This window comes from Cynocephalus volans, chromosome X, assembly GCF_027409185.1.
Source record: "Cynocephalus volans isolate mCynVol1 chromosome X, mCynVol1.pri, whole genome shotgun sequence".
Classification (NCBI taxonomy): Eukaryota; Metazoa; Chordata; class Mammalia; order Dermoptera; family Cynocephalidae; genus Cynocephalus; species Cynocephalus volans.
Window position 1 is genome coordinate 117,172,358 of NC_084478.1, and position 12,878 is coordinate 117,185,235.

At 34.0% G+C, this 12,878-nt stretch overlaps 1 protein-coding gene across 1 annotated transcript in view; it reads left to right on the forward strand.

Annotated features, from left to right (window-relative positions):
* TBC1D8B (TBC1 domain family member 8B) overlaps positions 1-8,335 on the forward strand; it is a 58,834-nt gene extending 50,499 nt beyond the window's left edge. Inside the window, exons 15-21 of the mRNA XM_063083730.1 lie at positions 1,047-1,115; positions 1,281-1,521; positions 2,280-2,345; positions 4,080-4,163; positions 5,175-5,231; positions 6,425-6,519; positions 7,940-8,335. Of these exons, the coding sequence (XP_062939800.1) occupies positions 1,047-1,115; positions 1,281-1,521; positions 2,280-2,345; positions 4,080-4,163; positions 5,175-5,231; positions 6,425-6,519; positions 7,940-8,335 (1,008 nt within the window). The remainder of the gene's footprint in view (positions 1-1,046; positions 1,116-1,280; positions 1,522-2,279; positions 2,346-4,079; positions 4,164-5,174; positions 5,232-6,424; positions 6,520-7,939) is intronic.
* Positions 8,336-12,878: the final 4,543 nt, after the last annotated feature.

Below are 12,878 nucleotides of genomic sequence, written 5' to 3' on the forward strand. Positions count from 1 at the left end.
ATGAATTTTTTAATAAGTTATATTTTTCTATGCTCTGGAATAGTTTAGATCACATAGGAATTATCTGTTACTTGTAGGTTTGAGAAAACAAGCCTATAAAACCATCTGTGTCTGCTGCCTTTTTGTGGGAGACAGATCTTTGATTACTTTTTCAGTTCTATTCAGTTTTTTTTGTTTGTTTGTTTGGTTTTTTTTTTTTGCTCTTCCAAGTTAATTTTGGTCATGTATATTTTCCTAAAGAATTATCTGTTTTTTCCAGATTTTTAAATATGCTGGTATAAAGTTTATAGATTTCATTCAACAGATATTTAATGGTACCTTCTATGTGCTGGGCACTTTTAATGACCTTTATATCCATGCATATATTATGTTTTTCTTCTTAATGATATTTAGTTGTGATTTCTTTTATCACACTTGCCAGAGATTTGTCTGTTTTATTTGTTTTTTCAATTAACCAACTCTTCATTTTATTTATTGAGTCTACTGGCTTTTTTAAGATTTCTCTGTTTCCTCAGTTCTAGCTTTTATTTTCAACTTTGTTTTAAAATATTTTGAATACCATAATGATTATATCATTAGCGCTTATTCTTCATAGAGTAGAATAAAATTACATATTTTTTATGCTCATTACTTCTTGGATTATGTTTTTTGGCATAAAGAGGGAATGTGCATCTCACAATGCCTTTAATTTGTTTAATGACAGCTTCACATGATGACTTTACAAATTGCCTATGTGGCAAGAGAGGAATATATGGAATGAGACTTAGAATACTGTTGCTTATATTTATAGACATTAAGTGGCTGTACTTTGGCAGTGATTTCTGCGTATGAGGAGATGAATATCAAAGTACATATCATGGAAGTGAACTGTAGTCTATGTACAACTTTTTTAAAGGATAAAGGAGGTGCCTCTTTACCTTTATCATTCCTTTAAAAATTTAAAATAAAATATTTTCTTCTGACAGAGGGAGGCTCTAACTGAATTCAAAGAGAATATACTGAAGTGTTAAATTCTAAATTCTAAATTGCTTTTAATCTTTTCTAAGTTGCATGTTGTATCACAAGACGTGAAATTGAGCCTTCATGAGCTGGATGAACTTTATGTCATCTTTAAGGTACTGTTCTTCTTTAAGTGAAAAATTATGCTTTTTTAGCAGAATTTTATCACAACTACTCTTACATATTTTTGTCTTTATTTTAGCAAGACATTTTTAAAAGAAAAAATCTGAAATTACTTTTTCTGGTTTAATGACTTTCCTTTTTTATTTGTTTTTTAATAGAAAGAGCTGTTTTTATCTTATTATTGGTGTTTGAGTTGTCCAGTATTGAAGCACCATGACCCCAGTCTGCCATATTTGGAGAAGTATCAGATTGACTGCCAGCAGTTCAGAGTATTGTATCACTTGTTGAGTCCCTGGGCTCATTCTGCAAACAGAGACTCACTAGCTTTATGGACATTCAGACTGTTGGATGAAAACTCTGACTGCCTTATAAACTTCAAAGAATTCTCCTCTGCAATTGGTAGGATGATGTCCAATAATTTTTTAAAACAAAAAATAAAGGTACCCCTAGAAATATTTAGTACTGCCTATTATTAATAATTTAGTCTGATTATGTAACTGTGGGTTACATTGTCTCCAGCATTCGTAGTAAGTGGGTCTTTTTCTGGGTTTGTTGCTAAATCTAAGTATATTGATCTCATTTTGCCTCAACCCTCTCAGAAAAGCAAGCTGTTAGATGTGGATGCTGTGATGGTTGACACGAAGGAAGAGAATGTCCCGATTTTCCCACATTCAGGCACATGAATGCTACAGAAGGACTTTCCCCCTCAGGAAAATCCAACCACATAGCCTAGAAAAGTGGTAGAGAAATACCCAACAAACGTGTTTTACCTATAAATAGTCAATATTGTTGTACCTGTAGATATTGTTCCTTTGCTTTTTCTGATACCTCAGCATGTTTTCTTATCAGGGATTGTCCATTGAAGAGCAGTTCTCTCTGCAAATGAGGTATAAGACCTCATTGAAAAGAAAAAAGAAATTTGGGGAAAAGGAGATAGGTGGGAGAGCATTTTATCCTTCTGATTAAGAGTATTTTGCTTATATACTTGAAGGAGAAAATCTGGCTGACTGGGTGGTTGTTTAACTGTTATCTTAAGTAACAAGGTTTATGAATCCTAATTCCTGGCTAAAATCTGTATTTTAATTAATCTCCGTTGCTGGAATTGATTGAATGTTCTTTGGATACATGATTGTTTGCAATTGAATTTTATTGAGCAGATATAATGTACAATGGAAGTTTTACTGAGAAGCTTAAGCTGCTTTTTAAGCTACATACTCCTCCAGGTAAGTGTTTAACAGTCTTTAATGATGTACAGCATGGGTTGATTCCATTTTTAACAAGTGTAATTACAGATATCATTTTGTTAATACAGATAACATAATTTTCAATATGATATAAGGGCATTGCTTCATTGTGGGCCTCAAATCATGTTGCCACTACTTTTGCTAATATGCAAGGGTACTTCAAAAAGTCCATGGAAAAAACAGAATTAAAAGATAGTAGGAATCTTTCCATGAATTTTTTGAAGATCCCTCATAAATACAGTGAAATCTATGGAAGAGATCCTATGTAACAGATGGGTTCTCAAGTTTCCTTCCTGTTAGTGGTCAATCAATTTAATGATGAATAGTTTGTATACAACAATTACATATCATTTGAATATTGGTGTAATGTTGAATTTTTGTTGTTGCCATAAGAGTAGAAATTAACTTTAGAAAAACTGCAAATTTGCAAAATACTGCATATTATTCAGAAAAATGGAACAGGCAGCAGGGATATGAAATATTTGGAAAAGGAAGCAAAATAAAAGCCAACGTTTATTGAGCACTTGATCTGTCAAGACATTTACTTTACATGCATTCTTTCATTTAATCTTCACAAGATCCCTGGAAGGTGGTATTGTCCTTCCAGTTTTGACAATAAGGAAACTGAGGGTTGGAAAGGTTAGATTATTTGTATATAGCTAATAAATTGCATACCTGGGATTCAAACTGAGGTCTCTCTAACTCCAAAGCTCAGGTTTCTCTCTCTAACATATTGCCTCAGAGTTACCACACGATTTCACTTCACTTATGTTTTTCCCACTGATCTTAAGAGACTGACTTTCCCAGGACTGATCCCTACTTTGAGAAAACAGTCTTAGGCTTTATATTGAAGGAACATTACAAAAAATATCTTTTAGCTTAGATAGGATAATTGACAGAAACAAACAGCACCCCTCAATTTGTCTAAAGCTATACCTGGGATCCCTTTTAAAGTCTTCTCAGGAAAACCAAGAAACATTCTTTACCAGACCAACAAGCTAAAAGCTGTCGTTAACCTTCACACACTCAAATCACAAACACAGCATTAAAAACAAAAGGAAAAGGGCCGGCCCGTGGCTCACTCCGGAGAGTGCAGTGCTGATAACACCAAGGCCACGGGTTCGGATCCTATATAGGGATGGCCGGTTCGCTCACTGGCTGAGCGTGGTGCTGACAAAAAACCAAGCCAAGGGTTGAGATCCCCTTACCGGTCATCTTTTTTTACAAAAAGGAAAACCACCTAATAATTTCATTATAAAAGGAGTTTACATTGTCAGGTTAGGTTGTCATTAGAATGTTTAATATTGCCATCAAATACGCCTTCAGTGGAGGGACCAAAAATAGGAAGAACATTATGTACCTGATAAAGCACAGGTAGGAAGTAAAGCAAAACACTTAACTTCATGTATTCCTTATTATCAAGGAAGATTTTTTAAATAGCTGAAGTCACATTTTGAGAGATTTTCTTATTTCAACTTGTAATGACTCTCAGAAAACTATTATAAAGTAAGTAGGAGAAATAATAGAATTCAAAGCAATCAAGTATTTCTTGTTATTTGCTATAGAGTAGTCCTATTTCCACATTTGTTCACTTGCCTTTCTTATACAGAAACAGTTTGTTTAACTCTCTGCTCCCAAATTTACCTGACCCATTATGAACCCCATCTCTGTCCCTCATTGTTAGTGAATGTGATTTTGGTTATGTGTTTTCAGCTTATACTGAAGTGAAAATTAAGGACCCTTCAAAAGGAGATGACCTTTCCAAGGACGAATTACTTTATTTCAGTCAGCTCCGTGGTAAATATCTGTTTAAAAGTGTAACATTTTTGATGATTAATCACTCATAGAGCTCTTCCTGGTTTAGAAATTCTTTACACAGATATCACTAATAAGGTTCAGATTCATTATACCTTATACATCTTTTCTACTACCATAGCATTTAGCATAGTCTATAAATATTTGACTAACTAACCAAACTGCGTTTTGGGGCTTGGTTTATAGAATTCATTGTTTATTGGATAACGAAAAAGAAAATGTATTTTGTTTCTAATTATGTTGCAGAAATTTCTAAAATGCATCAGACCATTTTCATGCCTTGATAAAATACAGTAAGGACAATAGAATCTTTGACGATTGAAGGTCATAGCTATTATTCAAACAGTGGATACTTATTATAAATCACCGTAGGTGTAGGAGACAGGGATAAGTTTGTCTCCAAGACATAATTTGGCAGTGATGTGAGCTTATTTTTGTGTCCTTTGTTTCATTTTTAAAGATATGCAATTTATTATAAAGGGACAAGTCCTGATTAATGTATATTTGTGGTTACTGTATGTTAAAGTGTTTGAACATTAAGTTTGAAGATCCCTTCATTTTATAGGTAAGGGCACTAAGGCCCATAGAAAAGTGACTTGTGCAAGGTTTCGTAATGAGTTATTACCACAATCAGGACTCAGTAGTTCAGTCTTCTGGTTTCCAGTATGTGTTGGGTTTTTTTCCTGATAATAAAAGTAATACAATTTAATTTGAGGAATGTCACAAAGAAAAAAATGCCACCCAGAAATAAATACTTATTATTTGGTATATTTCCTTCTATGATTTTTTTAATCCAGATTTTTTTCCCAGTGTTCTTTTTACTACAAAAGTTTTTGAATACATTATCTTCTAATGACAAGAGGTCAGTTCAGCTGAAATTGGTTTGCTGAATCAAAAAAATAACAAGTGCTTGTAAGTCTTTATATGAAATATTTATTTTAAAAGGTATTTGTTAAATATTTTACAAAATGCATTTGCCATCTTTTCCTCTAGTTTCCAAGCCTGCAAATGAGAAGGAAGCAGAATCAGTAAAAATCATCCCTGAAAAAGGTAATATGGTTTAGGAATATCATTTAGTCTATTAAGTTATTGTTTTTGTACATAGGGATAACTAGAAAGGGGGGAAAATAGATTTCCTTTTTTTTTTTTTTTTTTTGAAGTGATGGATAGGTTTATTAGCTTTATTGTGGTAATCATTTCACAATGTATACATATATCAAAACGTCACAGTGTACAAATGGATTTCTTATGAAGGCTATTGATCTGTCCTGAGAGCTTTTTCAGTTCCTTTGTGTTAGTTTAACAATTTATTCTTTCTTCTCTTGATACTTAAGTCTCAGAAGTTATAGAAAATATAATAGTAAATGACCCAAATTTTATTTTTAAAGTAATTATTTTTAATTACAAAAATAATAGAGAATCCTCATAAAAGAAATTCATATAGTACCTAAGCTCTCCTACCCAACCTAACTCCACCCAAAAGTAAAGGCCACAAACATTTTTGTCTATATCTTTTCCAGAACTGTTTCTATAGATATACAAACATATGTACACGTCTGTTTTTTAAAAAATAAACATTTCATAAATACTGTTTTACAATTCACTTTTCTGATTTTGCGATATATCATGGACATCTTTTTATGTCAGTACACTTGAATCTACCTTATTCTTTTTAATAGGTGCAGAGTATTTTATTGCTTGGTTGTACCATTATTTATTTTTAATTACTAATGTGATGAACATTTAGGTTGTTTCCAATTATTTTTATTGCAAAATGTGCTTCAACAAACATTTTTATACTTACATTTTAGGATAATTTTACAAATATTTCTTTAGGATAAGATAAATTCATAGATGTGGGGGAATGCTGGATCAAAGAGTATGCACATTTATTGTTTTGATAGAGGCTGTCAAATTGCAAAAGCCCATCATTCTTTTTCTGTTTTTGAATAATGTTTAGTTAAAAAATAATCAATTACTGAGGATCTATTTAAATATAATAACTTCTCCAGTTTTTCAACTCAGTTTTCAAGGGATCTTAATTATTAATAAAGTCAAATTAATATCATCTTGGGTGAAATAAAAGGTAAATTCAGATCATTTCCTGGATTAAAAGAGATGGAGTCTTACATCTCAGTGAAATATCTTTCAATCATAATTATTCTTTTTGAGATTAGGGAAAATAATTATTCTTTTTGAGTTTTGGCTGTTCATTATGAAATGGTTTTACTCACCTCATTCAGGCAAAGGAAAAACTGATATTCAAGCATATCTAAATCAATGGCAAGATGAGCTTTCCAGAAAAGAAAAAAACAAGGATTTACCAAGAATGAATCAGGTATAGTATTATCAAAGAGAAAATTCTAGATTCTTGCTTTTTTGTATGAATACAAATGTAACCAACTCTAAAATAACTAACATGCTATTACAAAAATAATTAAATAATTCATGTATCATCTCTATCAGCTTCTGATGAGCAAGGAAGGGTGAGAGCAGATTTTTTACTTTAAACACTTAAATGTATCTAGTGTTTCAGATAGTTCCTCTGCTATGACAACATTTGTACCTATTAAAAAAAGGTATGTATCACATACTTCCAGCTTTATTGAAAATGTTCATTTATCCAGTAAATATTTTTTTAGTGCCTAATAGATGCTGAGCCCAATGCTAGGTACTAGGAATAAAAAATTAACTAAGATAGGTCACACCCTGGTTCCTAATAATTTTATACTTGAACCTACTCAGAAAATACTAATGGCTACTATTGACAAAATTTTAAATTCACCTCTTTCTTATATATTACCCAGTCTGAATATGTTCGTTATTTTAATTTTAATTAAAATCTGGTTGATACAAATACTGAGTATCCCCAGAACTGTACCAAAATGGGAGCTATCAAATAACTTAGTATTTCTTAATGAGCTGTGTAATTTGGCAGTTGAATAAATAGTTATTAAAATGAGTCAATGTGATATATTCTAAAATTATTATAAATGAATAGTACTATAGACTAAGGAAGAAAGAAAGAAAATTTAAATGTTTGTTACAATATATTATGAAGTATAGCCTTTATATTTGCTTTTTGTTTACAAGTACACTTTTCTGGTAGGATTGACTTATAGGACTCTTGTGTTGAAATCGCTTTTTTAAATTGACAGATGTCTTCTAGGAATGTCTATGGCTTATCTAGGGGCAATTAGCAGACAAACCAGTTTATCTCTCCACTGAGGCCCCACCTCAGCCTTTAAAGAGAAACATGTCCAAATGGGTTCCTTAGAGCTACCTTGCACTTCTAGATAGGTTCTAAACTCATTTTTCTCTAAATTTAAGTCATCCTAGCTGAGCTGTGCACTGTAGCCCATTGAGGAGATCAGGTGGAAACCATTCTTAGTCCTTTTTTTTAAGATTGGTTAATGAGACCATGATTTACATGTAGAGAAATATGAGACTTTGCCTAATTAAAAATACCACCTACCATTGAAGTAATGCTGGTAGGCAAACTGTCCAGGAATTAGCCTGGATATAATGTACTGCTATTAGGCAAAAAATGAGAGGACTTAAATGGAATTTTCTTCCGTGGTTCATAGTCATCTTTCTAGAACCAAGATTTATTTTTGGATTAATCATCAATTCTTACAACTTCTAAGATAAAGGTTATATTGTACAAATTCTATATAGGAGACTATTCACTTATAAGTTCTCTTTATATTTCCTAAGTCTAATATTCAAATGTAATATTTCCAACTTGTGTCTTCTAGTCACAATTTATTCAGTTTTCAAAGACTCTTTATAACTTATTTCATGAGGACCCTGAAGAAGAGTCATTATATCAAGCCATTGCTGTTGTAACCAGCCTGTTGCTCAGGATAGAAGAAGTTGAAAGGAAATTACATAGCCCTACATCGTCAGCTAAGGAATTCTCTGATACAGCCTGTGCTTCTGGAGGTCCCAGTGAGGAGATAACAGAGAGCCACTTGGAAAAAGATTCCTCTTCTCATAGGGAGGAACCTCAGTGGTCATTAGCATTTGAACAGATTCTTGCATCTCTGTTGAATGAACCTGCACTGGTGAGGTTTTTTGAGAAACCTGTAGATGTAAAAGCCAAGCTAGAAAATGCAAAAACCTCTCAGTTAAGGTCTAGAACCAAGATGTAAATCATCTTGACAGGAATTGCCTACTATAAACAAGTTTACCAAGATTCCTGTAACTGTTAGCTTGATTCCTGGAATAGGTCTCAGGGATTTATCTTGTTACCAATGTGTTTGAAAGCAAAAAAAGAGAGAGAGATTTGGAAGCATAATGATTCATTCCTTCGTGATGGTCTTAAATTTTGATATTCTCAAATACAAATATACTTGTAATATTTCACAAGATGTGCAATATCAGGGGAGTGTGCTAAATGTTACCACCAGAGGGCACCAGAATATCATTTTTAGTTAAAATTACTAGCTTGTGCTGCTATTTACATATGAGTTACTGATGATTTTGAAAAGACGATGTTATGTTTGCGTATTAGTGCTGCTGATGTGTCATACCGATAAACCCTACTTTCCAAATTATTTCAGTCCTATTAGAATGCTTTAGAAAACTGGGCTCTTATACCTGTAGCCTTAGTTATCTAGAAGATTACCATTTGTGGTCTTCATTTTCAAGTTACCTAACTGAAATATTATTAACTTTTAAGTTAATCTCATTCAATCTTCTAGTAATAAATGGTTTTTTAGTAACTTCTTCATTCTTACTACCTGAGGAATTCAGAAACTGCTGACTCACATTGCTAATTCTATGAGTAATAAAAACAAATCAAGAACTCTAAACTCTGGGCTGTTATAAAGAAAAACAATGTTGGATTTGGATTTAAGTTGGTTAAAGCCAGCTTTTTGAGAAGAGTTAAGAAACAGTTCAATTGACTAAGTCTCTTGTTATCCTGAGAAGTTACTAGAAATTCTTCTGAGCACTGCTGTTTGTGACATTTGTCTCAGAGTAGCTTGTGACTGCTTTGGTTCTAGCTTTAGATTCTGGATTTTCACCAGTCGTGCTTTAATTTACGTTAGCTAGTAAAGAATAGTTACACTAAGACTGAAAAATTGTATTAGTCTGGCAAGCACAAGTATACTTGTATGTAACAGTTGCCAAGGGAATGTGTAGAATTGCTGGCATCTATCTAAGAAATTTTGACTATCTGATTTAGATGTCTGATTTGTACATACTTCATGCTGCTTATATTTCAGTCATTACAAAGACAGCCCATGTAGAGATGATGGGCTTTGTTAGCACTTTAAAAAACAAAACAAGCAAATCACACTTGTTAACTCTCCTGTGCTATTTCTGACAAAAGCAATTTGTTAATCAGTTGACTTAGGAAATTGAAGGAGAAATTATCCATTAGAGCTTCTTTCTTTTACAAAAGACTTTGGTTTTAGGCCCTTTGCCTTTTCTAGATGTGAAACAATGAAAGGGCAGACCTCCTTCAGAGTGACCCAAGAAGTCTCTCTGTCTGGGAAGGAATTGGTACAATCAGCCTTTGGCAAAAATCCACTGTGAACAAGGCCTAACACAGAGGGCTTCATCACCACAGAATGTTATTTTCAGAGAAGCTCAAGAATTTTAGTTGAGCCTTTGAAAGTTCCATAAATTGGGTTTGGTGAAACTCTTACCTGTAATGTCTTTTAAATGATTTGATCAACCTTGTCTTTTCAAGGAAATTACCACTTAAAGAGGTAGTTGGTAAATGATCATCTGTACCTTTTCAAGAAATGATTTGCTGAAGTATATCCAAATTTTAGAGATATGAAAACTATCATACATCTATTATGCAATGATTGTTAAATTATACTACAATAGTTCTAGAAAGACACATGGTATGTGCTTATACACAAAGGTACTATTGTACACACTTTGAATATTTTGTCAGTTGTATTTTAAAAAAAGATACTTTCTTAAGCGTATATGTTAATATTTGATATGATTTTAAAGTCATAATAGTGAAGATTACTGAATGTTGTATTTTAGCCTAGATTAATGAAAATGGAATACTTAAAGATTTTTGAGTTGCAAAAAGATTATAAAAGTAAGTTAAAAAGATAAACATTTATTTTCTGAGTCTGCAGGAGAAACAAGCTGAACACAGTATAGTTTTATAGCTGCTGCCTTGTTAAGCAAATGGTTGTTCTTAATATTAAAAGTTTTATGTATTCGTGTCAAACTGAACCAGTGCATTCTACCTTCTACTTTAAATTAAATGTTATAAGATGGCTTTACTTGTCTTTATAAAAATAAATACTATAAATCTATTATATTAAACATGAAAAATGGTTAATTAAAGAGATTAATATTGTTTACTATGATGTACTTTATTATTTACACTTAACTCAGATATCACCTGAGGACTTCTCTCCTATATCTGTTTTGATTCGGTTGCAGAGAACAGAATTCACTGTAATTAGTTTTGGCAGAAAAATATTACTGGATGTTAAAAGGCTTACATAATTATCAGGAGGACTTACTAAATTGAGCTTTCAAGAACAACTTCCAAAGTCACACCACTACCAGGCCACCAAGGGAGTTGCTAAATCTTTTATAATTAGAAAACTGCTACTTCCTCCTGCCTTAATGAAAACCAGTCACTACTGCTGCTACCTCCGGAACCGTTCTCCACCTACTATGATTTACATCAACAAAATAGAATTACCACAACACATTTATTATGTCACCATTTCAGTGGATCAGGACTCCGGGCTCAGCTTAGCTGGGTCCTCTGCTTAGGATCTCACAAGGCTGCAACCACAGTGTCAGCTGGGCTGATTCTCAAGTAGAGGCTCAACTGGGGAAGAATCCACCTCCAAGTTTACTTAGGCTGTTGGCAGAATTCATTTCCTGTGATTGTAGGTCTGAGAGCATCAGCTTCTTGCTGGTAGCCAACTGGAAACCACCCTCAGGTCCTAGAGGCTTCACTCATTTCCCAGCAGCTGCCATCAGGCTTCTCCAGGCTATCCACAGTTCCTTGCCACGTGAGCTTCCTCAAAATGGTCACTTCATCAAGCCAGCAAGTAGATTCTCTAGAACAAATCTGCAAGCAAGACAGTGGTTTATATAATGTAACATAATCACAGTAGTGATATCTCATCCCCTTTGCCATATTCTGTTGGTTAAAAGCAAGTCACAGGTCCTGCCCACACTCAAGGGAAGGGGATTACACAAAGGCATGAACATCATGTGGTGGGGATCATGGGGGGTACTCCATAGAGTCCTAGGGTATGTCCGCCATAGCAGCAATCTATGTTATTCACCTTTCTTACCAGGCAACAAACCCTTCTTCCTATACTTCTAAGTAATAGCTAATATCAACAGCAGCATGCTCCTGCCTATCATAACATGAATCTCCCTCATAGGAACAAAAAGGCACTAATCCTCTCTGCTAAGGGAAGATCCAAGTTTCTATGGGTTACCTGGATCCATCCTGCCTCTCAGCACCCACAAGCTACTGACTAAATTGAAATAGAACAGCCAAACATCTTCACGTGTTTACCAGCAGAAATGACAGAAGCAGCCCTCCACTCTCACTTCTGCCATCCAAGTCTCGTGTGTGTGCATCTGTTTGGCCTATAATAAATGAAGAATCCTAGTTGCAGGGGAATCTGGGAAATTTACTTTTGGCTTTTTAGCCTCTGAAGCACAGGGAGGCACCAAGAGGATGGAATGGACACTGAGCAGTGTATTTGTTTTCTATTCCTGCATAATGAATTACTTCTCCTAATTCAGTCTCAGACCCATCTTGATATCCTATAAAGTGGACCAAATTATAAAGTTACCATCAGCTCACCTTATATAAAACAGTACAGGAAAAGCAGGGACACAAATTATTATATATAAATATGTGCCTAAAAAAGACAGGGAGAAACTATGGGTAGCTACTATAGTCCTCATTTCTACAACTGGTCATGAGGCTATGACTGTATTTTGTTTTTTTCTAATTATTCAATAAACTTGCCGGTAGGGGGACATTGGTGTTATAACACTGCACTCTAACCAAATGAGCTAACTGGACGGCCCCTTAAATTAACATTTTTGTGTGTACATTTCTATGAATTTTAACACAGGTATACCTATAACCACAACAATTAGAATACAGAATAGTTCCATCACCCTAAAAAAAAAGTCCTTCATGCTATCTTTTTATAGTCACATTCTTTCCCCACCCTTAACAACCACTGATCAGTTCTCTGTCACCCTGTAAAAGACCAGAAGTTTGCTTTCCCAGCATCCCTGCCCCTTGTAGCCACGTGACCAAGGAATGGTTAATTAGATGCTTCAGCCTGGAATTTCTCAATGTATAGCTAGCAGGAGGGAAAATGGAGAATACAGCACATTCTGGTTACAGTGGTGGCATTTTCACATCAACACTCTGGTTCTTTTGAATGCCCAGAATTATTCCCCCCTTTTGATGGGGTGTGGGAGCTTCTTAGTGGTTCTGTGAGCCAAACACGTCAATAAAGTAATTTTGTTGTTGTTTTTGTTTTTTTCCTTTTATCAGCTGGAATCTGTTTCTCTGACTTTAAAGTAAGGTTGATACATGTGTTGCTGGGGCCGTATAGCACCAGATCCCTGAAGGCAAGGCAAATTTCAGTAGCTGCATTCCTAGGCATGTAATCACCAGAAGAAAGTATGTTTTATCTTTTATCTCACATTATGCTGCAG